The sequence below is a fragment of the Pipra filicauda genome, unplaced genomic scaffold, assembly GCF_003945595.2.
Source record: "Pipra filicauda isolate LSUMZ 115617 unplaced genomic scaffold, ASM394559v2 scaffold299_size895176_pilon, whole genome shotgun sequence".
NCBI classification, from domain to species: domain Eukaryota; kingdom Metazoa; phylum Chordata; class Aves; order Passeriformes; family Pipridae; genus Pipra; species Pipra filicauda.
This window is the reverse complement of record NW_024104419.1, coordinates 633,629-659,024: the sequence shown is the minus strand read 5'-3', so window position 1 is coordinate 659,024 and position 25,396 is coordinate 633,629. Positions and strand designations below refer to the sequence as shown.

Below are 25,396 nucleotides of genomic sequence, written 5' to 3'. Positions count from 1 at the left end.
GAGTGCCTGAAATTGTTTGACTTCTCTGGAAACCAGACCATTGGCTCCCCCTCTCTGCTTCCACGGTGGTTGAAATAATTGCTTCCAAATGGACACAAGTTATTAGGCAGTGTGTGTAATTAAAGTCAACTCCTTGTGAATTTGATCATTCATTTCCTTAAGGAAAATATGATGAAGTAATTACAACCCAAGCTAAACACAAATCAAATGCTATTCTAAGCGTGATTCTGCACCATGATTCTGGTTTATGAATGACTCCAGGGTTCTGTGGCTTTGTGCCTGTTAGGGAAATGTGGCTGTATTTTTAATTGTGTTTATAACGAGTGAACAAAAGGTTGCATGACTCATTCACTGTGCCAAAACTGTTGCTCTCTGTGCTCACGCACACGTGGTCCCGACAAAGCCGCTCGCTCCTAAAAGAGCGTCAGTGGGACAGAAGAAAATGGAAAAACCTCATTAATAAATATGGCCTTGTCAGTTCCTACCCTCTGAATTTTGTCAGTACCAAAACTAAATTTTACCGCCTTAGCTGTGAATCTCAGGGAGGCAAATATTTCTTCAATACTTAAGCCTCTGTCCTGACCCTTTCCCCTATGTAGTGTGTGCTTTCTAGTTTGAGCCAAATTTGGGAGAGAAGTGCGAGATGTGCAGACTCTAAAAATGCTGAAGAAGATGGCAGAGAGTAGAGAGAAAGACACAGACTAGTGCCTTTGGAAGAAGAGGTCTGATATTATATATCAACTTAAAATTAACGGTCTGAGTGAAAGTAAACCACTGGAGCTGAGCATCCAGGGGGTGGAAAGGTGTGTCAGCTCCTCAGAGAAGTTTTGGTGGCTTCATGAGGCTCATGACCTGAATCTTCTTCTGCAGCAGGAGAGCACAGCTTGGAAACAGGCTGCTGAAGTTATTTTGCCCACTGCTTGCTTCCCAGGAGGTACAGTGTGTGAGCAGGCAGGTTCAACAGGCTCAGGAAGGACACAGCCAAGTGTAGGCAGGGCAGCTCTTTCATCTCATGCCATCCTCCTCTACAATGGCTCTTTCCAGTTGATTTATTTTTGTGAATTCACCTCATTTTTGTGATCCTTTTCTAAATTGAGAGGTTTTCTGCAGCTTGGGCTCATTCATATTTCACAACCTGGACTTAAGCAACACCCTCAGAGTTATTAATAGCATGAGATGGATGGTAGAATTAGAACATCAGAGTGCTCTGGTTCAACTCACTTGTAATTAAGTAGACATCCTCACCTGGCCATCACCCCTTTTATTGGTTAGCTGGAGGACTTCCAGCCACAGGGACATAAGTTGGTTCAACCTCTGTTTGACCTTGTGAATTAACAAGAAGAAAGCCCTGGGATGGCCCCAGCAGACAAACCAGTCCCCCACCTTTCTACTTCCATATTTTCCTGATGCCTTCATAGCTGGCAAAGTTTTAAGAGTCTGGAGCTGAGAACACGTAAACCACCAGTGGTTGTTGGTGCCGTGCCTGGCATTTCCCTCTGCTTTCTAGGGAATAAATATTACAGTGTAGTAGTTTAAATACATTATTTGCTATTGCTGTGCCAAAGGTACCTCTTCTCTGAGTACATCAGCTACACTTTCCTTGATTTGATGTATGTACTCAGGCTGCAGACCCCTGGGCCTTGCAGGTGGGCAGATGGCAGAGTGGAGTTAAGCTCTGATGAGCCTTAAACCACAAAATCCAAGAAGCAGAAACATTGAATCCACTCCTTGCTGTACAGTCTGAATGTGTGGGTGTATATATATATCTCTGTGGTTAATTGCCTTATAAATATCATAGTAGGATTATATGTTTAAATCATCACCAGTTGCCCAGGCACAAAAGCAGCAGAAGATGAAGAGCTTGGGATGTGGGATGTGCCTGTCCCAGACGTGTGGCCATTCCAGGGAAAACTGGTGCAGCATCACCAGTTCTGTGCCTGTCTGTCCCTGGAGACCTGGGCTGCAGACAGGGCAGTGCTCAGGTTTCATTGCTGGGCTGCTGGAGAAATGTTACAGCAGTGAATTTTCTGGATGGATGTGGACACTTCACTTAATCAGACTCTCCTGCAAAGCCTGGCAGATTGGGGGAAGAGAAAGGGGCAGTGTGTTCCACTCCCTTATAAAAATAAAAATGCAGAGCAGCCATCAGATGAAGCTATTTGGATCCTGCTGCTGCAAACAAAATAGAGACATGGAAAGAATTCTGAAGAGCTGGATCTAGCTGCAAAGTAGTTCCCATGAAATACTTGAAAGAAACGAACATTTTTGTTAGTGTTATGGTACTGTAACTTTTTTATAGTGAAAAGCTAAACAATTTTTTATGGTAGTCAGAAACTGTTTGAAAGTCCCTGACAGTGGAATATTATGTGTTTACCTTTTGGCTGTTTGCTTTCTCTCTTTTGTTGATGGAGGAAAAAAATCTCAAAGTGATTTTCCTGGCTACATGTTTGTTGCAGAACTTTTTCTTTAGACGTTTTTAAACAAAAAAAATTTGGCCATTGAATTTTTTTTTATGTAGATGAATTATCAAAAAGGTCAAAATTAAAAATAGTACCATGGGAACTATTTGGTTTTAACCTCAAAAGGAGCAGAAAAAATATACCACATTTTCCTCATTTAAAATATGAAAGTGGAGCCTTTGAAGAAAGGAAGCAAAACTGATGCTTTACCAGTACCCCAGCCAAGCTCCAAGAGGTGGTAACATCTACTGGGGGTGGAGACTTGCTTAAATACAGCTGGATTTAAAACCAAACTGCAGCTCAGACCAGCTTGGAGGAGACAGTGCTGGTTCAAAGGGGTTGAGGAGTTGGGATCTGGGCTGGGTTGTGACGGAAGGAAGGGAAGGCAGCCTTGGAGGCTGCTGTCAGGTGCCAGCATAATAAAAATAACCCTGTGAATGATTTTTGGTCCTCTTCTAATGGTGAAGGGGAAAAACAAAAAATTCTGGGTTCAGGGGGAGTTGGTTTGACGTCCACACGAGTGTCACCACTGCTGGTGTGGATGAGGACAGGCCGGGTTGAACTCTGGGATGAGAGAATGCTTTTTTTGTGGCCCAGGAGCACTGGGACATGTTGGTGACTGCTACAGTGGGAATTCAGTGCTGTCCCACTGGCATCTTCGTAGGCTGCCCATGCAGACTGGGTGTCCTGGTCCTGCTCTGCATTCAGCTGGGGTCGGTAGCTGTAACAGCAATGCAAATTGTTGTGAATTTTACTGTTTTCTGGCTGTCACAAGAAGACTCGATTGAACTTTCCTAACCCTGTGAATGTACTTAAGCTGCACAGATTAAGAATTGACATGTTGAAACACTTTTTTTTTTTTTCTATCCCATAGAAGATTCTGTGCTTAATTTGGAAAGAAAGGGTGTGATTTTATTGGTGTCTGAAACTGGGACAAGGGGAATGAAGCAAACAGCCTGATTAGTGCCCCTGCTTATCCCCAGCCATTTTCTGTCATTCTGGTGGATTACTCAGGCTGTGATGATAGCCTGGCATGTTCTGGAGCACAGTACAAACTGCCTCTCTTTAGGTGCTCATAATTCACACTCCATTAGGATGTTGATGTAGGGAATGCTTGGCAGGATGTCAGAGCTTGCCGGGCATGATGAGATTGAGTTCATCTCATTAAACTGCATTCTGAAGTGACAATCCACTATTTATATTTTTATTTTTTTTCCCCATAGCAGCAGCAGCATGCTCTCCTTTAGGAGAGCAGCATGGCTTGCTCTGAACAGAGATGTCCAAGGGATGCCCCCCTGCCCAAGGACCTGTGCTGCCCACCCCCCCACAGCCTTGTGTGCCAGGCAGGCACAGGTGTTGGATGTTCACACAAGGCTGTGGGCTGTGGGAAGACTTTTCCTTTTTTTTTTTTTTTTTTTTTATTGCCCTGTGAAGCTGAACAATGGAATTCTTTTATTCATCTCGGAGTTGATTCATGGCACACAAATCTTAGCGCGTGTCATAGGGAGTCAGCATCTGACTAAACAGAAAAAAAACCCCAACTCTTTATTTCTAAATCCTTTAGGAACAACAGTGCAGCGACAAAGTTTGAAGCGGAGAAGTGAAAGCGTTGGCTCTTTTCTCAGAATATCTGAAAACAAGTAGGAGGTAAAATGGTCAGTGCTTCAGCAGTCTCATGGGGTGCTGTGCTGAGGCTCCCACTGCTGCTTTTTGCCCACAGACATGCCAAAGACCAGCTGTTTGACCTGGGGACCTTCTTCCTAATCTCAGCAGGTGATAATATCAAGATGGGCGTTTGGTGTTTTCCCTTCTTCGTTTTTCAGCCCCAAACTGACCTGGATCATCTTTTTTCAGGGGCAGATCTTCATGGGGAAGGAAGAAAGAATCAACTCTTTGACCCTAAGAATGAAGTTCGTAGCTGTGGAAAATGGAAGGGTTTGTGAGTCCGTGTTTGAGCCAAGGATAGAGCAGGCAGGTTTGGTGTGAGCCCAGGGGAGTTAGCTCAGGGCAGATCTCTGCAGGCAGTCAGGTCCTGTCCTGTCTCTGCTTTTGCTTTCTATGTGATCTACAACATGCTCTGAAGGCTGCATTGACTCTGCTAGATGGGTTTTTTCTGTGTTCCCTTGCTGGGGTTGTCAGTTCTTTGTGTTTCATAAGTGCAGGTCTGTATTTCGGAGGTTTGTCTGTCTTTCCACGTGCTGAGAAACCCAGGTGTGAAGCAGAGAGCAGAGTCTGCCCAGGTCGATGCCCTGCAGCATGTACAGATGGGAATCACTGCACACTGCTTGGCTTGGGCAAGAAAAGCAATAGGAATGCAGTCTCCCAAGCTCAAGCTTGGAGTAATCTTTCCTGGAAAATATGAAGCATTATATTTTCCAAAGCTTTGCAATAGGAACAAATGGAAGTAAACATCCAACTGATTTCCCTTCCTGATTTTTTTTCCCCTTGTGTCTCATTGTGAAGTTTGGGAAGGGATAAAAGCTAACCATTTGGCCAGACCCTTGGTGTGTTTTGGGTGGCCTTTGTTGGTGCCACATGGCCACGTGCTTTGCATACCACTGTGTTCACTGCTTGGAAGCAACTGGGTAATTTAGGAGCAAAGCTGATTGAGTTAAAATCCAGTCAATTCCTAATCTCAGGGTTAAATCAATATCAATTAATTCTAAAGTACGGGAGGGTCTGTAGCACATGCCTCCTGCTGGTTTCATTTTGTTCTGGTAGGATCCAGTGAACTGCACAAACACGGAGGAGAAAATTGAAAACAAAGTGGAAAAGAGAAGGATGGTACCAGGTATTGGGTGGGGAAAAGGAAGTGACGAGTGTAAGATAACAGTGGAAGGGACATGCTGCCCTCAGAATGTCATTAATAAACAGCTGCTGTAGAGAAATTCTGTGTAGGAGTAGTAATTACATAAACATGACCTTGTGATGAGCAATTGCAGAGCTCATGAAGATTTTTCAAGACCTGACAGTCTCTGAGCATGGAGAGCCCTGTCAGCAGCAGAGAGAAAGGTCTTCCAAGAGTCATGTGTTGGAGTGGGCAGAAGTGGTGACTCTTTCCTTGAGGGGAGAGAAGGGGGCAGTGCCACTCTTATGTTTCCCTCCCCCATGATTTAAGGCAAAGACAGTTCTAGGTGGCATCATCCTTGAGAAGAGCTGCCCTCAGTGTGTGGGCAGCTGGAAGTTTAGTTAAGGAAGGGAGGTCTCCAAGGGATGCTCTGCTCTGCACAGGGCACCTGCACGGTCACCTTGCCCTCCACACAACCCAGTAGTGAACCAGGAGGAGAACTTTGGCTTAGTTGGTCTGATGTCACTCACAGACAGAATTAGGGGAAACATGATAATGAGATCTAATTAATAATGAACAAGAGGATGGAATATAATTAATATCAGTCAAAAAGAATTTAGGGAAAATGGGTCTTGTGAAAAATTTTTTTCTCCCAAGTTTTTGAAGAAGCAGGTAACTGGGTAAATGTGATAAGTATGTAGGGGTTTTGTCCTAGAACAACGTGACCCTAAAAAATGTGATCATGATAAATAGATTAAAAACATATTTCACATTTCAAAAAGCAGTTGTCAAGGAAAAGCCTCAAAGGCAGGAGGCTCTTTTGAAGGCCTGGTGCTGTTCAGTGTTTTCATTTGATTTGGAGCAAGCATGAGCTTAAACCTCACTAAATTCACAGGCAATATGCACATTAGAGGTGAATAGTATTGGGGGTGGGAGAGCTGTATAGAGCTGTGTGGAGTTTTGCTCACTTTCTCTTCAAATAAAATTCATTTGCTTACATATTTCTTTAATATAATGTTCTCCAAGGTCATACCAGCAGGACAGGCAGAGACTGCACAGCCTCCAGGTGAGGTGTGATGTGACCAAGAGCTTACTGTGGCCTTGGGTCATGCCAGCAGAAGCAGTGAAGATGAGATTACAAGCTGACTTTTTACCTTGTGTACATGTTTCTGCACTGAAATGCAGACTCCAGTTCTGCTGTGCAGGTTCTCAAAAGGATGTTTAAAACCTGGGGATGTCATAAAAAAGGCTCAAGGCTGGGAGAAAAAAAAAAAGCCAGAGTATGAGAGACATAAAGATCTCAGTCCGTTTAACTTGTCAGAATAAGATTGAGAGATAACTCAACTGCACTGCAGAAAAGTCTCTATGGTGAGAACACAAAGCACAGAGGAGAAGGGCACTAAAAAAACTGATGGGTGAAAGCTGAAACCAGGCAAACTTAAGTCACATCTCTAAATGTCAGGTAGTAAAATAAACTGTGCAGGCAAATGGCAGATTCTTCATCTCTCGATATCTTCAGATCCAGAGTGGATAGTGCTGTAGAAGATATTCTCCAGCCAAACATAAATTGTTTGGCTGAACGGAGCAAAATCTCAGTTCCTGTCAACACTGAGAACTTGGCAAAGTGACTGCTGGGCCCTTCTGGCTCTTGGCACCAGCGAGGGGCTGTGTCTCTTCATCCTGGATCTTTGACCAAAAAATTTCTCCTTCCCAAGGTCATCCCGAAGGAAAATCCGCTCTTCAGTGATGTGTTGCACTGCAGGCTTGATTGACTGCTTAACCTTTGTTGTTTACTGCTGAACTGGAAAAGGAGCAGGGAATAAATCTGGTGACGCTGCAGAAAACGTCGATACCACTCTTACTTGTTCAGATACTGCCAGCTAATTAAGACAAATGATTTTGCCAGGCAACACCCACGTAGATGCATCTCATTTACCCCCTGATTTGCAAAGGTGTCAGAGCACAGAGATTTCAGGTAAGGGAGGAGGCACAGCCCCGATGTGATGCTCCACACTGACCAGAGAAGGTTGCTGGTAGGTGACTGTTGCTTGTGAAATATTTTTGGCCTGCAGATGCTGCTTGGTCCATATTTCTTTCCCTTCTGCACAGACCCTTTCCAGGTGTGCTACTCCTGATGTGCCCTTCTCTCCCAGCTTGGGGTGTAAAAAAAAAAAAAATGCTGACTGAGATAAAGTTTGACAAAAGAGTTTATGTGGGTAGTTCAGGAATCTACATCTTAGGGCATCTCTGGGGCTTATGCTGATCCCTTACCATGTTTCAGTCTTGCCTCTGGCTGCAGTGGTTTGGGGCCTTGCCTTTTTGGCAAAACAAATTTCTCCCCTTCTGCTAAAGGAAAACTTCTGGCAAAAAGAGACTACAAGGGGATGAAAGGTTGAAGAAACCTTTCTCCAGAATAATGGATGTAGGAGTTGCTGTGCATTTCTGGAAAAAGAGGGAGGAACAAAGGATTCTTGTCATCTGTTCCTGTTGTTTAGTTTTCCAGAGTTTCTCCATTATGCTTTTTTCTTTTTTTTTTTTTTTTTTAAATAAGAATATCCATGTGCCATAGCTGTAAAAGCAATCAGATGTGCTAGAAAACCACCCACTCATAGACAGCCAGCAGTGAAGGCTGAACTTGCCCCATGCCAGCTGGATCATCTCTGGCACAGTTCCCTGGTGCTGCCCTTCCTTGGGTTTGGGCACTTCTGCTTTAAGCCCCTGGCTTTGAATCTGGAGATGTCTGGTAGAAAGCAGCAAGCACCTTGGGTTGTTCCAAAGCCTTGCTCTGTCCCCAGCCTCTCACTTGTTGCCAGCTGTGGATGAATAGTCCTTTAAGTTGGAATGCCTCCAGGCACGTCTCGGTAGATTGGGGAAATAAGAGGGTTTTTTAAGCAGATGTTGCATAGCTGGGCAACGGGGCATCTTTAATTTGTTTCCTGCATTTGTGTCATTTGCTGTCTGACGCTGGCTGCCAGCAGGACTAACCTGGAGGGGCAGGAGGATGAGTGTTCTGAGTGCACACGTGAAGGAGGGGGGGCATTGGTGCGTGCAGATGACTAAAAGATTGTTTGTGGAGGTGAATGTGAGAGACAAATTCAATGGACCATCACGTGTGCCCGCAAGGCTGTGGGATGCTCCCAGAAAGGAACCTGCAGACCCCATCAGAGGCTCCAGTGAGCTGTACAAGGCTTTAGAAGGTGCATCACAGGGAGCTGCTCTGCAGTGGTTGGGGGAACAGGCACGACCATTTCGCAGGGCTTTGCTTTTGTTGATGCCCACATTGTTACTCTTGCCTGAAGGTTTGGATTTTGAAAGCACATGAAAAATATGTTTTACGTTTGTGTGACTTCCTGATTTATACAATGTGCTTTGTAATTGCTCAAGGCACACAAACAATACAAACTGTAGTTAATGTTAACCCAGAACATGCACATTCCATCCCCTTAGCCCATAGGGACATGCATACACGTGCTGCACCATATGTGGGGACAGCAGCTGGTGCAGAGCCCTGGGGCCAACACATTTACCCAGTTGGAAACCTAATGATACCAGAAGAAAAGGTACTTTATAGCTGTATTTATAGGAGAATTTCTGTCTTTGCATTTCAGTGTAGATATAATTTGAGAAGTAGGATAGGAAACATTTCTGGTGTCTTACTGAAAGTGCCTGTTCACACCAAGATCTAAAGAAAAGTATTTTAGGTCAAGCAGACTGCTACACAAATAACAGAGATCTGCAGATTTTAGACAGGTTCTTACAGATACCCTTGTATTTCCAAAGTAGTTTGGAAAGTGATACACAAGAAGTTCTACCTGAATATGAGGAAGAACTTCTTTACTGTGTGGGTGACCCAGCATTGGATCAGGTTGCCCAGAGCAGTTGTGGAGTCTTGGTCACTGGAGATATTGAAGAACCATCTGGGTACCATCCTGTGGTCTAAGACGATCCTGCTTGACCAGGGAGGTTGGACCAGATGACCCACTGTGGTCTCATCTAACCTTATCCATCCTGTGATTCTGTGAAAGACTTGTTTTCTTTAATATTTGGGGACCCTGAGTTCTCTAGACTCAGTAGCTGGGTCATTTCTTCTCCAGGGGTGGTCCTCGAACAGCTGGTGTGTTTGGGAGAGCAGTGTGGATCAGAGGTTGGTTGCCTGAATCCACATTAATGGCCAGGCATCTTTAGAGGATTTAGATAATTCTGCTTTGTTCAGAAAACTTGTAGCAGATGTGTTTCAGGATGAGTGCTCTACGTAGGATGAAATCTGGAGCTTCCTAACACCAGCTACAGCAATTAATAGTAATGGTATTCATTACATATTCATTACATAACTTGGTTTGTTCTGGGAAACAGACTGCTAGAGATGGAGGATGAAAATAGCAGCTGTTAATTTCAGAGGGCTGAGCCTCTGAAGACTGCACCCAGGAGGAACCAGAACCTACTTAATTCCCTTTATGCTGTAGCCGAGGGCGTCTACCAAGGGGAATAGTCCTCTCCAGAGTTTTCCACTGCTGGTGGCTTTCTGGTGCCACCAGGGAACATTTTGCCTGTGCCCAACTATTCCCCTGTAGCCCGTCTGGAAGGGCTGCTGCCTGGCCTTTTCCTCCCCTCTGCTCCAGGACCTGCCACTCTTTGCTGGCAGCAACAGGGGATTTGGGAAAGGCTTTGAGGCAGGGTCAGGCTGTGCACCTCAGCTGTGCCCGTGGTTACCACTGCTGCGTTCCCTGCCTGGGCAGCTCCGGGTGTAGCCAGCTGGAGTGCATGCCTGCTCCATGGATAGTTGTTTGGTACAAATGGTTGGAGCATGTAAGGTGGAGTGTATGCTTTGAGTATCTTCTGGGCCCTGGCTTGGTGGAGCACTGAGTCTGTTCCAAATGTGACTGGGAGCTGCTGAAGGACCGAGTAAGGAAACACTGTCTGACAGTAAAGTACTGCCAGATGCCAGGCTGGTCTTTTGAAAGACCTCTGCTTCTCCTTGGCTCTGTCATTGCAAGAGGCTCTAGGAATAGAGGCTGACTGCCTTTTCTCCCGTTGTGTTCCTAGACGGCGATGGTCGGAGGCTGAAGGGAGCCATCCAGAGGAGCACAGAGACCGGGCTGGCTGTGGAAATGCCCAGCAGGACCGTCCGCCAGGCCAGCCACGAGTCCATCGAGGACAGCATGAACAGCTATGGATCAGAGGGAAAGTAAGTCATCAAAAGAGAGCTGGGTAATCACTCGTGGGATGCACTGTCCTTATACCTATTAATTTCCCTGCAGCATGATGGATGGTGTGTTCTTCTGACTTGCTTATGCTGCAGGTGTACTGCCCATTCAATTAGAGCAGATCTCTGCAGAGCTGGCACGTCCTTTAGCTGTTTATATACTTTTTTTAGTGTCCTCATTATTCTGAGCTGAAGCAGATACCCATTACTTTTAACCACTTTGCCTTTAGAAGAATGATTCAGGGTGAATAGCCGAGGCTCATTACTGGTATTAAATTATAAGCCAGTAGTTTCTAATATTGCACAATAGTTATGCATTTCCTCTGTTTCAAAATAGCCCTTTGGTTTGGGGCAGGGGGAGGTGTCAGGGTGCTGAAAAGGGTCAGAGTAACAATGCATTATGGCACATAGCAAAATCATATCAAAAGACATATTTAGAAGCCTGTGTATACTTTGGTAACAAGCTTTATTTTATTTCATTTGAGTTCGTGTCCTAAAAGAATGTGTTGCAGAAAACATTTTTGACTCTGTAAAAAGTTAAGACACACTTTGTTGCATTTAGGCTTTATACCAGAATGCAAAGCAGGAGTCTTTAGGCCAGAACTTTGGGAGCTGACTTGTCTCCAATTCTGGTTTTTGTATTTGCATTATTTGAAGCCATATATGGAGATTTTATTAATTTTATTAAGATGACCATTCATGGGAACGTTTGGAAGCAAAAAAACCCACAGTATTTAAAAAAGAAGGCAAAATATACCACCAGAGTCTGTGCTTCTAGATGTGAGGCCAGAATGTTTGTGTACCTAAAATGTGCTCTGTTTAGGCCAAGTTTCACACTTGACATTGCTCTGTACACTCACTCTAGTCCTGTGTGGTATTCCAAGTACACTGTACAGCTAAAATGCTGGGATAGTCCAAAGGCACTCTCAATTAATGTGATTCTGGTGTTAAATAAGTAACAGCCTGTAAATTAAGAGAGACTTTCTTTAGCTTTGGAAGTAGGCTAATCCTGGAAAGGCATCATAGATCTGTGCTGAAGGTTCAAAATAGTAATGAGGCACAAGCTGCGATAGCAATCTTGTCACTCCAAAGCTGTGATGTACCTTATCTCTTCTGTGAGCTGCTGTCTCCAGGGAAATATTCCTGCTACACCAGCACAGTCCTGTGGCTTGGAGTTCTGCCTCTGCTACTTGTTGCAGGGGATTAGTGATTAAGTTCAGTCCCTTGGCAATGCAGGGCAAGAATCTGCCTTCATGCAGAGCAGAATTCTTTCCTTTTTCTATTTACACAGCTTACCCTCCTGGGAAAGGGTTTAATTCCTTGCATGGTCTGTGTCCTGTCATTGCATATGCTGGCTGCTTTCATTAGGCTTTCCTGGGGGGAGAGTATCTCTGCCAACAAACTATTGCACCCGTACAAATGCTGCCTCACCCTGAAGGCAGGTGACATGTCGCTGTCAGCTCGGCAGAGAAAGGGAAACCCTGCCTTGCAGTCCAAATGTCTTTATTAGAACAAGCCCAACATTTGGTATTCCAGCCTCCAACGCTGCCAGAACATCCTTGCCAGCGCCTCTGCCAGGGATGGGATAGTTTCTTCTCTTACTTCTCTGAAAAGTGTGATTAAGTGGTTCCTGGATGCTTTGTTCCTAGGTGGGATAATTAATCTCTTCTGGGAAGCCGGTGGGAATTGCAGCTATCTGTCTGAGCCACGAGTGATAAGCAAACAGGGCTGAGAACACAAAGAACTAAGAGGGCTCAATTCTCTTGAAACATGGTGGGAGGGGAGTTTCTCTGCTTTCTTTTCCTGCAGCAAAGAATGGAATTGTTTGGGGAATAGCTTTGAGGAACAGAAATGTGTTCTCCTAAATCAGATTTCTCTTGACCTCTCTCATTTGCTGTAGCTGTCTTCCCGGGGAGGCAAAATGAAGGTTCATATATCTTGGTTAGCTGTGGCAAGTTTACTTTCTTTCTAATAAAAGCTGGGTTTCTGACTGATGCAGATACTCCCAGGTCAGAGACAGTTTTCACCAGTGAGTGTCGAAAGCCTGGTTTTCAGCAAGACAAGCCTGCCCTAGTTCTTCCCACCTGAACATCCCTTCCGTGTGTTTGCACCTGGAAGAAGATGAATTCAGTACCTCATCTTCCAAGAGGGCTTGTTTCTCAACTTCTCTATGTTTTTATAATCCCTTTCAATTTAAAGACTAAAAGGACAACTTCCAAAGGTGGCACACTGAAATGAGCAAAGATCTGGTGTATCTGTGCTGCAGGAGGCCCAAATACCTGCCCTCAGCCACACAAAATGCTTTTAGAAAGCGATGCTGACTGACTGCTTTCATGTTTGTTGCAGCTGCTCCAGCTGCTCTGTGCCAGTGCAAGGTATCACAGTCAAAGAATTTTCTGAAATGCATAATTTTGAGCAATGCTGATTTCATGTGAACACCAGAGCACACAAAATCCAGGTTTGTTTTTTTGTTGTTGTTGTTTTTTGTTTTGTTTTTTTTTTATGGAGAGCATATTATGCGGGGGTATACCTCTCAGGTATGCTAGGCCCTCCTTCAACAAAATAATCCCTTTACCTGAAGATGAAGTATATAGAAGATTAGCTGGTATGGAAGATGCATCTCCTGGAATTGAAGCTCATACAACATGCCAGTAAGTGCTCACAGTGTGAACACGCTGCTTCATGTAATTTTTTGCCAACCTTATTACCCAGGTTTTACATTGCATAGTGGTTCTGCACTAGCATAGGAAATTAATATAATAAAACTCAACGCAGGTTTTTGTGGAAGGGAAAGTAGGTATTTATTCTAAACACAACTGTTTTCAGTCATTGCCTTGTCTGGGTTTCACTCGCTCACGCTCTCACCACCCCATGCAGGCACCAAGCCTCGTGCATCCAGGGCTGTAGCCAGGATGGATTGTGTGCTGCAGGGGGGACCAGGAACACCATCTGTCAAGCCCTTGCTGTGTCTGCTGAGTTGTTCTTCACAACAGACTGGCTCTTGGACTGGTTTTTTTTTTCCTTACACTTTCTAGGACTTACCTGCTATTTTGGAGTGATCTTTCACCTCGGGGTCTTGCTCTTTTTGATCTCAGGCAGCACTGACACCTTTTTGTTCCCTTGTTTGGGGGATCTTTATGGCTACAGTCTGCCCTCAGACAGGCTGTGAAAGTGATGTGCTCTCTAACCTGGTTGTCCTTCTCCTGTCATTGAAGGACAGATCTGCTGCTGACAGGTTGGTTGTGCTTTCACACACACACAGATGTTTCCATTCATAGTTCATCCAGACCAATCTTAGCACTGGTTACAAATCTCTACAGCAGTGAGTATTTTCTTCAGTGACTATATATCTAAAAATTTGCTTGAGAGAACAGTTATGCACTGTAGCAAGTGCCTATGGGGTGGTTTCAGGACACCAAGATTACTGCAAGGATACAATTCCGAATATAGGAATAATTCACAAACAACCCCCTGAGATTCAGCAGAGATCTCAGCTCCATCCTGGCTCTTGCATGATCTACATCTTGTTTTGGCTGGGTTTTGCTGCAGCTGCACGACACCATGTACAGCATTCAGAAAGCAATAGATTCTGGACTTGCGTGTAACTCATTCCTGCCAACCACTTTTCTTTCTGAAAATGGAGCAGAAAGACAAAAATGGACCTGGAACAAAAGCCTGCTAGCTGCCATAGTGCCTAGTGAGTTGTACTCATAGTGTTTTTGTTCTTGCTGGCTACTGCTGAGATGATTAAGTTATGGAGAGCTCAGGTGATTTTTACCTTAGAAAAGCACAGCAGGGGGTGACTGGCAAGGCCTTAGAGGATTGTTCTTGTATTATCTGAGACGAATGTGCCTGTCCAGCAAGGAGGCATCTTGTCAGCCATATCATCTTTCTCTTCCACGGGGAGGGCAGCACCAGCCTGAGCCCTGTCTGAAGGCCCTGTTGTGTCAAAGACAGGAGGGAGAGGACAGCCTGGCATGTGTGCTGCCTGCATGGGAATCTCGAGCCCCTCAGCTTTCTTCTGTCTCATGCTGTTCCTGCAGGCTTGTACCAGTTCTCTCACTGGGCATATGGGGCTGGTGTGAAGCAAAGCTGGGACTTGGGCTGGGAGAACTGCCTGCCCTTCTCTGCTTCACTGTGGAGCAATAAATACAAGGAAGCTGGAGGAAATAGTGACCTGGCTTCTAACTTCACTTTCCTTCACCAGAAGTTATCCATTGCCATTCAAGAATGATCAAAAGACCTGATTCCTAAACACATCATTCAACAAATTCTCACTGCAGCTATTCACTGAATGTTTCTTCCTTGACATCCAAAGCCGGGGACTTCTAGACTCTTTTACAGCAGATTATCTTTGGCACTCTTCTTTTATCCAAGTCCTTTTAAAAAATGTAATGAAAGGTGGTGTTAATACAGTTCAGGCTATAAGAAATCGATGCCTTTCGAGATGGTAACCAGGAAAGGAGTAGGGATTGTTTCTGTAATACATCAAGAAATTCATCAGCCTGTTGAGCAACAGCATATCCTTTTGTGCTGGTAAAGCTTGACTAGCACAGCTTGGAAAGGGTGTGACCTTGAGAGCTGTAGTTACAGCAGTAAATGGCTGTGAATCCCACCTTCAGCAACCTCTTAGGAACAGACAGAATTGCTCTCTGAAGACAGGTAGCTATCTTTTATTCAGTGAGTCTGAGATGACTAGTGATTGCTAAAAATGGAGCTTGCCTGGCAAGGTGGGGAAGGGAATGGGGGAGGTCTTTGTACAGAATTCACTGCATAGTTTTTATAGCACTGTTTCGGTGGCAGAATTCATACAGCAGAAGGAATCGGATACGGGAGCAGAGTACAATGTGTTATAGCACATAAGACAGCACGTCACAGTGCTAAAAATGTTACCGAAAAGTGGAGTGGCCAGGAGAGGAGCAGAGCTTGTTGAGAGGCAGAGACAGAGATATTGCCTGGCAGGGGAGAGGTGTGCAGTCAGTGGAGTTGGGGTGGGGTTGGGTCCTGCAGGGATAGATGCTCGTGGAAAACCTTCCGAGCCAAAGTGAAGGCTCCTGCAGCATTCCCATCGCCTTTGACAGGGTGAGGGGCTGTAGTCAGATGCATATTCCATTAATAATTCCTCATGTGCATCATAAATATTTTAAAGATCGGGGCAACAGACATGAACAAGTTCTGCCTTCCTCCTTAGCTGATAGATCTCTACTTGGCTTCTGGGTGTAAGATGCGATTTAAAAGACGTTAACATGCAATATGGATGAGTGTGATTGTTACACAGAACATTACAGCTCCCTGAAATTGGAGTTTTGATGGGGTTTTTTTAATGCTCAAATAAAATAACTGTCAAGTATGTTATCAGTCTCAGTGGAGACTTCCCCCTCCCCATTGCTTCTGGCTGAAGGAGTGTGTTGCTGTCCCTGGTTTTTAAAGACAGAGCCAGAGAACTTCAGCTCTGTGCTAGATGTAGATATGTAGTCAATCTGTTAGTTAGCTGTGCAAGTCAAACCACTCAGGTGCATGGCTGTGTTTAGGTGTGCCAGGGGGTGGCTGTGTTGAAGCTGTCTGGCTTCACCCCCCCCCCAGCTGGCTGAACCCACAGCAGTGGAGCAGTGCAGCTCTGCAGGAGTCAAGGTGTGCAACTTGTGTAGTAGAGAGGCAGGAATGGGGATTTTGTCCAAGGGGGAGGGCATGAAATTATCTTCTCCTCTTGACAGAGCTCCTGAAAAAAAAGGTGTTACAGCCAGCCTGTGAAGGGAGTAGTGAATCCATTCTGCGTTTCTTCTGCACAGACACATCAGCCAGTGTGTGGCCATTACAAGTTGGTACAATCAAGATCAGTCTCAAAGTCTTGTAAGATAGAATTAAGAAGTATAGTATCAGGAGGAAAAGAAATGGAATATGTTGATCTATCTTGTGAACTGGTAACTCACAAATGGCGTTCAGGACTGATGTGTAAAGAGGAAGGGCTGGAAGAAGATTCAGAAAGAAAAAGCAAAGCACAGGAATAAACTCTCAGGGAAGGATTTTAAGAACAGGTTAGACAAGCAGCTGTCATGGATGGTGTAAATAAGGCTGCTCTGGCCTTGGGACCTGGATGTGGACTGACTGACCTGTGGAGATGCATTCTTACCATGTTTCCCGAGAGTTTTACAAGATTTTGACAAGTTGATTCTGCAGATGCTTGCAACAGCATAATGGATACCTGGCATATAGAGTCCCAGGGGCAATTTAAAAATAGATTTAGAAAAGAGGTCAGAGAAACTCCGCACGGACAGGAAAAGAAATTAATGATACATTTTCCCTAAATGTGTCTGCTGTTACACACTCCGCATGCTAATGGTGCAGAGCCACATACACCCTGTGAGAGGGATCAGCACAGCTGCTCTGCATTTGCTTTATAGCATTTTGCATTGAAATCAGTGTTGTCCATCTAGGCATTCAAATCCTGATCAGTTTACAGGCAAACTCTGAAAAGCTGGTCCTCCATGCAGTCATAGATAAAGAGCAGCTGCTGTGCCGTTAAGGAAGCGACCACACGATGCTTTGCATGAGGAGAGGAAGGACATGGATCTTTTTGCAAGGAGTAGGTCAGGAAATGCTGCTACCTTGAAAGAGCAGAGAAGCAAGCAGCTGGCAAAGAGCCTTTAAACCACTCTTAAATTACACTACAGAGGACAGATTCCATATGCCCTGACCTACAGCATGCAGTGCAGGAGCAGAGTCATCAGAGACTGCTGCACAGATTTCCTAAATAATCAGGATTAGGAATGCTGTGTTTAAAAGAAGGTCTAGGCGATCTCAGCCCCAGTCGGAGCACACGGCTCCTGAGATCGAGTGAAGGTGCGGGTTTGTTCTGCATATAAACGTGTCACAAAAGACAGAAACGTTTTATGTGTTGGGCCATCTGTGCCATAAGCCAGGATGATGGTTGGTACCCGCTCTGCCTGGGGACCGTGTGTGGGCCTTGGGATGGGGCAGGAGCTGCCAGCCCGGGCGCTGCTGCCTGTGCTGCCTGCGGGGTCTTGTCTCCCTCTCGTGGGTGTCTGCACGGCTGCAGCGGGAGCTGCTGTCCCTGCTGTCCCAAGGTGTGTCCCTGCTGCCGTGCCTGCAGCGTGGTGTGCGGGGGGCTGTGCTCACTGCCTGCTGTGCCAGGGACAGCTCAGGCTTAGAAATGGCTGTTCTATCCAAGTGGCTGAAATGGAGTTTGCAACCTGTGCTGAGCCTTAGGGGGAGCTGCTACCTGTGCAAACACTGTTAATGTTCATGCAGGTTTCTGCTGCATTGGTGGGCTCGGAGATCGCAGGGTCGATAGTGTCCAGAGTGTTGTCTTTCTGCTGTCCCTGCCCTGCCTCCTTACCTACAGCTGAGGGACAGGGCCTGAGCATCCTCCAGCCAAATGTCGTTCATTTGTTCTTGACACCCTGGAGGCATCACTGACCTCCCTGTGCTCTCTCTCTGCCTTCCAGTCAATAACGAGTCACATTCAACTTACGACCAATTCCACAGCAAACCCATGATCTTTAATTTCGTTAAAACCATTCTCGTTCTACTGTGGCAAAGCAGAGCCCGTGAATCACAATTAGTGAGAGCAAAGGGCCAGAGAAGAGAGAATTAATTTCTCTTTGCTGTTCAAAGGCTGTGCTGCCCTGGCTCAGGGGAGGATCTGTGCCCTTTAGACAAAAGGCTGAGGAGTGTCACCTGTTAATCTTCTCTGTGTGCAGCCCTTTGCAGCATGAGGTGGTCCTGCTGCAGCCCCTGTCCCCAGGGCCCTGCTGGCTGTGACAGCTGCTATTTGCAAGTCAGCTGAAAAATGCTCCCTCTGTATTCCTCTGGCTATTTTTAGCATTTCTCTTTAGATTGCAAAGACATCTCGTATCGGTGATAACCAGGTCATAGTGATTTCTGCCCTTAAGGGAGAGGCATGTTTGGCAATGGGAGGGGAAGGGCTTTCCAGGATTGCTCCAGTGTGTGTGAAACACATCTGCTGGCTGTCACCCACAGTGGAGCCAGCACTGTCACCTGTGGCAGATCCCTTCAGGAGCATGTCTCTTTGCCAGCACATCCAGCGTGTGGTGATGCAGCTGGAGAGCTGGTTGCTGAATCAAGGGCAGGTCAGAACAGCTCAGTTTCATCAGAGGTCAGGCAAGAAAAGTCTGCTGGGCGTGTGGCAGCGTGGTAGGGGAGGGCTGTTAGAAGCACCAGGGCTGTGTTTAAAGAGCTGAAAGATGTCACAGTGGTCCCTGGAGCTCTTTTCCTCCCTGCTTTAGCTTCAGGAAAAGCAAGTGAGTGAATGGGGAAGGTCTCTCCCACCAATCTCACCATACACATCCCCCTCACCTCAGCATCCCAGCTTCTCTCTGAGCACTTGACAGACAGAGCTCACCGAGCTGGATTTGAGCATCCTAAATTTAGTTGATGCAGCGAAATGGTTCCTGCTGATTTTAATTCACATTCGTACTAAATTTTATTTTCCTCTTCCCTCTCCTCTCAGGGGAGAAGCAATGGCTTTCTTGGAGGTAGCTTATGAGTTTTCCAGACAGAAATTGTTTCCACTCCAGGGTTACTGGCAATACCCAAATATATGTCCAGGAATTGGTCAAAGCCAAGGAGCCTGATTTAGAGCTGCCGCTTCTAATGTCTCATAAAGCAGCACTCCAAAAGGTCAGCCTCTGTGCAATGAAGCAGCCAGTCCCACTAGCTAATGGCATAATCTATTAAAGAATTAATTCAATACGTTTTCCCAGTCAAATATAACAACAGCAGGGAACATTAACTGTCTAACCTAATACTGAGTTTCAAATAGTGCTAGTAAACCTATTAACTAGGGCTGTTATCCAGACTGATGGAGTCTTGACCTTGGCCTGTGTTTCTAAATGGGCTTTGCCATTCCTCTTGGGATCAGCCTTAGAGTTACAAACCAGCAGCAGCTTCATTCAAGCACAAGGGCTCAGCTCCTTGTGAGGGTCTGTGCTTGTGGGCCAGCCCTGGTGTCCCTGCAGCAGGGTCCTGCCCTGGCTGTAGTGTGCTCTGAGGAGTGTTCATCATTCTGAGGTCATCCACAGCCCTCTGACTCCTGAATCTGTGTGGAGGTAACAGCAACCTTTGCTTTGCTGGAAACACTTCCAGTTGCTGTTGGTTCACCTTTAGCCCAACAGCTCTTGTTCCTGTCCTTTTTAGCATTTTCCTTTGTGCTCTCCTGCTGTTTTCCTCTATATCACTGATGAAGGCTGCAGCATAGGCTGCTCTCTTAGCCGGTGCTTTGAGTTTCTCCTGAGCTGCCCAGCTGCTGACAGAGCCTTTGCTGACAGCATTCACAGCATCACAGAATGGCCTTAAATATCACCTAGTGCCAGCCCTGCTGCCGTGGGCAGGGACACCTTCCACCAGACCAGAGGAGGGGTGAGCTGGTGTGTGAGAGCACGGGTGGCTTCTCCCCACACATGTATAAAGTGCAGACAAATACTTGGCATTGGCCTTTGATGTGATTTTCCCCCCCAGCAGGTAAAAAGTGGTTTTCTGTGACTGATTGAATGAATTATTTTGAGGATCCAGGGGCCAGAAGGGTTTTTCTTTTTTGTTGTCCTGCAGCATGCCAAGTCTCTGTGGGTGGTCTTCTCCCAGCTTTGTGTCCCCACTGCAGTAGCGTGGCTGGAGTTCATCCCAGAGAAAAATGGCTCTGAGATCTGGTTCTGGGTGTGCTGTGCACTCTCATAGCCCTCAGCTTCACTCAATCTTAGGCCTCCCCTCCTCTCTCCTGGTCCTCAGCATCTTGTTAATTAGCCCGAGCATCTGTTCTGAGCACAGCAGTGAACATTTCCCTGAACAGTTGGGAGTTGTCTTGCCAGCCTGTTATTTACGTGCTTGTTCAGGTCACACACTCCCCAGGGCAGGAGCGAGACCCTGGCCCATTTATCTTCTATGAGCTGAGAAAAATAAAGAAAACATTTACCTTCTGGCTGATGGTCCATTCATCTCCTGCTGAATCTTATGTCTTTCTCTGTCAGGTCTCCTTTCTCTTGAACTATTTTGAGTTCTCTAAGCACTAGTTTTCATCCTTTTTTGACTCTGTGTGCAGCTCCAAACGCCTGAGCCAGCAGGCTTACTGAGTGTTGCTGGTCCTCGTGTGCACCAGGACTCTCTTCTTCCCTCCTTGTATGGGCAAATCATGAGCCTGATAAAGCCTGTCTGGCTCCAGGCTCCCTCTTCCCCTGCCTCCCCCATCCCATGTCCCTGCAGATTTACCAGCCCTGAGGACGTCTCTCTCTCTGTGCACAGTTTATCCTCAGAGCCTGGCCACAAATCCAGCTCCTGTGCCTGGGGTGCTGCTCCCCAGAGAGGGCTCCCTCAGCAGGGCCAGCAGATGCCAGGTGGGTGGTGGGGCAGGAGTCCCCTACCCAGAGGGAGCAGAGCGTGGCCCTGTGCCACCCCTGCTCCCGGGACAGATCTTGGCACTGGGGATGCACCTTGTGCCACTGAGGACTTGGTGACACTGAAAGACAAGAAAAATGTTAAGCCTTCTCTGCAATTAACGCCAACAATAAATCCTGCTGTTCCTGTTGTATCTCAAAATATCACCCTGAGTGTTTATGCAATAAACAGTGAAGGTGGGGTAAAAAAACACTGAATGGGGGAAAATCCACCTGTGGAGAGCCCCTCGCTTCCAAGCCTGTCTCCCAGGATGCTGAGACACCTTCCTCCCTTTTCACAGACATGACATTCATTCGTACAGAGCTCAAGGGCAGGGTTTTCCATGCTGATGGCTCAGCAGCTCCCTGTGTAGCAGCAGTAACCAGGTTTCTCAAAGAGCCAGGTCAGCACAGAGGGAGGTGCAATGCTCCGTGGAAGAGTCGGGTCATTTAATGCAGTGTCCCTGTCACGGGGGGCTGAGCCACCCAGTGAACCTGTCATGAGGACACGAGCTGGGGACACATTCTCTTCAGCCCATGCATGGCGAGATGCTGAGGTGTGTGTGCTGCCTTTCTAATTCCTTGTCAGAATAAATAAATATTCCCGTGGGGCTGAGACCGGGTCTGAAAATAGCTAATGAGAGCTGAAATCCTAACCTGAAATTAATGTTCTGCTGGCTGAGTGGGGTTTAAAAAGAATTTCTTTTTTTTCTTTTTAATGTCTTTTAAAATGTAACTGGCTTGCAGGGGGGCATCAGTGAGTCTTTGTGGCTGAGTCAGCTGTGTGAGAGCCTGTGGTCCCCAGCCCGCCCCGCAGGCAGGGCTCCGATCTGCCATCACTTGTACCCAGTGTGCAGCCTCCTCACAGCATCCTGAGAAACAAATTTGGGGAAGCAGGGAGCTGCATCATTACGTGGGTAATTGCCCCCCTCCAAGGGCGTTTGGAAAAGTGGAGGAGGTTTGTAATTGTGCCTGGCTTTGGCACGCAGCAGCTTCCCCGGAGGCAGAGTGCAACACCCGGCGCGGCAGCGTGGGTACCCCGGCACAGAGCTCCTGACGGGCGTCTCAGCAGCTGTGTCATGGGCTGGCAGATGCCTGCAGGACAAATGTAGGTGTCAAATGCTGGCCTCGAGCCTCCTCCTTACCATTCGCAGCAAGTTTTTCTACAACCTCGAAAACAGCTGCGTAAATCAGGGTGCAACTGAGTAAATCTTGGTTGGTATCAGGGTGCCTCAGCGTCTGACGCTTTTGTGTTGCTTCACACGTGTCCAGTGCAGTGACCAGCACCTGTAGCCACGCCATGGACCAGCCTCAGTACCTGATTTGGAGGCTCTGTCCTCCCAACAGCTTTTGTTTCACTGCAGTGACTGCGGCAGAGGCGTTGCTGGGGTTTGAGGACATTGCCCCTTTAGCCCTGGACAGTGTTCAGGTCCTTTTTGTGATTAGTTGTGGAAGCAGGTATGAACACCATAGAGGGGATGGGGTGGACGCTTCTGGTGTTGAGCAGTAGGAAATGGGACCCTCTGGTCGAAAAGGAGGTGTATTGCTCTCTGTGTATGTGATAAGTAAATGGGGAATTGAGTCCCGAGGGGATTGATGCTCACCCCCCTCATCTCACTTTTAACCACTGCTCTAGATGCATTATTTCCTCTCCAGAAATGAGGATTGGGAAGAGTCAATCAGGGATCAAGAGGATCCCATAAGCTACTCTAAGAATCTACTGCCTGGAAGAGGTGACAGGCTGTATATGAGCCTGAGATGGCAGGGATTTTACAATGAGTTATAGTTAAACAAACATTAACCAGTTGGTGACTACAGACACTATTGTGGGTTTTTTTGTGCAAGGAAATAGATTTTGAATGGATTCCATGAAACTAAACTGTGTGGAAATCAATGAGTTTTGCAAGAGAAGAAGGTTTCTCTCGATGTCATTCATTGCAAAGGTGTATCAAATCTGGTTCTTTAATTAATGGGTTGCTTTAAAACGCAAATTAACCACTTGCCAAAATAATTTTCTTTTGCAGCTTGAATTTCAGTGGAGTCCATCTGGCATCTGCTGGGCAGTTCAGTGACTTCCTGGGGAGCATGGGCCCTGCACAGTTTGTTGGGCGTCAGACCTTGGCCACCACCTCGATGGGTAAGGAACTCAAAGGTGTTGGGTGGCTTTAATTTAGTTTTGAACTGCTCCTACAGGCCACTAATAACGTGTCCAGCGTCTGCTGATCTACCACTGTCCTGCTCCATTTCTCTGTTAAATCAAGTGTGCTTGGCTGAAAGGTTTTGCTGACTGGAGCAAATGTGGCATTAGCAGGAGAGCAGCAGCTTTGTGCTTTCCTCCCTCAGCTCTGAAAGGCACAGACTGAGTAAAACACAGCTAAAGTCCTGAAAATGCATCCTGTGCATCTTGGGGTTTTTCTTTCTCTCTAAGGCCCACTGTGCTCTGTAAGGATTTTGTTATGGTCCACCATAATTGCATTTTTCAAAGCAGCCTGCAATCCTAGGTGCTTTTGTTTGGGAGAGGTGAGAGTTTGTTGCCACAAAGAGTAGGAGACTGAGCCCCCAAAGCCATATTAGAGGCCTGGAAGTCGAGTTTGCTTTTGAAAATGTGGGCTGGAATCACTGTAGAGCTGCTCCAGAGTAACACAGGAGGAGATCAGGCACATACAGTTTGTTGCAGCTTGTAGCAGGCAGGACGTGAGGGTTGTTTTTAAACATTTTAATAGCCCAGGGATATATTGTTTTGAAAGCCTTCTGTTTATTTTGACATTTTGGTTTAGGGGACGTGGAAATTGGCTTGCAAGAGCGAAATGGGCAGCTAGAAGTGGATATCATTCAGGCTCGAGGACTGACACCAAAACCCGGCTCCAAAACACTGCCAGGTAGTATGCTTTGATCTCCTAAAGTAATTCCCTGAGCCCCAGCCTCCCGTGATGCTTGCGAATAGGAGAAATTTTAATTTCACTGGGCTTCAGCAGGACTAAGCAATCTGTGTGCAGCATTGAAAAAAAAGGCTGCTTGGGCAAATCTTTTCCCTGCTGTAAATGCCTTCTTCAGAAATACCTGAGACGTGGCACTCTGTCTTTTCTAAAGTGAGCATGAAGATTTGTTTTCACATTTGACCATGTTTGTTTTTTCCAGCTGCTTACATCAAAGCTTACCTGCTGGAGAATGGCGTGTGCATCGCGAAAAAGAAGACAAAAGTGGCTCGCAAATCATTAGACCCTTTGTACAATCAGGTGTTACTGTTTGCTGAGAGCCCCCAGGGCAAAGTATTACAGGTAAGATGAGCAAATCTCAAGGCTGCCCATCTCTCTCTTCCACCTCTTAGGGAAGATAATAAGTCTGGCAAGGGACCTGGATAATTAACAGGGATGAGAAAAAGCCAATGTTTTCGTTGAACCAAATGCACTCCATCTGAACGTAGCAAATGGAAAGGAAACCCTTTTTTTTCACACTCAAACTGATGATTATTTCATCCTCTGCCAATTACCATGAATACCTACCAAGAAGAGGTTGATTTTTATTTTTTTAATTCTTTTTTCTCCCCACCCAGTTAGTAGATAGGTGGTACCTATAGCTGCTAAACAATCTGCAGCATTGGTTATCTTCTGTGTTTATACACATTCAGAATGCTCTGCTTTGGCCATCACCCAGTCACATATCCTGCCCTTTTCTACCTCTTTTCTGTTACTGCCGTACATTTTCTATCATATTCATATTTTCACCTCTGTTTCCAGAGCAAAGAATGATTTGCATTGTTGATTCATATAAAATCCATTTGTAATACTTAATGTAATTCATCCATGAGTTTCTATTGTTTACCTCAACTGGCATATGAATTGCCACATAACCTTCTGGACCCTTCTCATTAGTGACCTCTTCCTCATCTACCTTGATTAGAAGCATTTTCCCCTGATGCAGCGAGACTGCACATTTTTGACTGAACTGGGGTGGAACCTGGCTTGGTCTGCTCTTGCCTTGCGTGGGTTTCCTTACCTGCTGCCTTGCTGCCAGGAAAGGCAGTAAAATGAGAACACAAGAGAATAAAATGAGGAGCTTGGCTCTCTGCTGATTGCCTTGTCACCAAACCAACTTTGTGCAGTGGCTTGCTCCATCTCCTGCTGACCTAGAGTGTGAATTTTTGTCTTTTACTTGACATTCGTTGTCTCTCCTACCTCGTTTTACAGAAATTTGTAATGTGGTGGGAAGGAAGTTGTGAGGATTAGCCAGAGATCACTAGTCATTGTCATAACCCACCCTACTCATCCTCTCCTCTTCAGAACACGGACTCGCTCTGGAGTCAGTCGTCTCCTTTGTCTGGAGCCACGTAGGGCCCCTTGCCCACGTGCAGACCTCCAGCATGCCTAATTCCATGACCCTCACTGCATCTGTTGTTCCACCCACTGGTCTCCATCATGTCGTGAGTGTGATTCAGCCTTCCCTGCTCGCCTGGCAGCTCTGTCATTAGCCCTTCCTCTGCGTCTGCGAGCCGATCTCGGCCGTCTGTTCTGCTTCCCCTCGTGCCACCCCACGTGTCCCC

The 25,396-nt window shown here is 46.2% G+C and overlaps 1 protein-coding gene across 1 annotated transcript in view; it reads left to right on the top strand.

The window, feature by feature from the left end:
• RIMS4 (regulating synaptic membrane exocytosis 4) overlaps nucleotides 1–25,396 on the top strand; it is a 54,453-nt gene that overhangs the window by 20,596 nt on the left and 8,461 nt on the right. Inside the window, exons 2-5 of the mRNA XM_027745856.2 lie at nucleotides 10,291–10,432; nucleotides 22,881–22,993; nucleotides 23,634–23,735; nucleotides 23,995–24,134. Coding sequence (XP_027601657.1) covers nucleotides 10,291–10,432; nucleotides 22,881–22,993; nucleotides 23,634–23,735; nucleotides 23,995–24,134 — 497 coding nt within the window. The remainder of the gene's footprint in view (nucleotides 1–10,290; nucleotides 10,433–22,880; nucleotides 22,994–23,633; nucleotides 23,736–23,994; nucleotides 24,135–25,396) is intronic.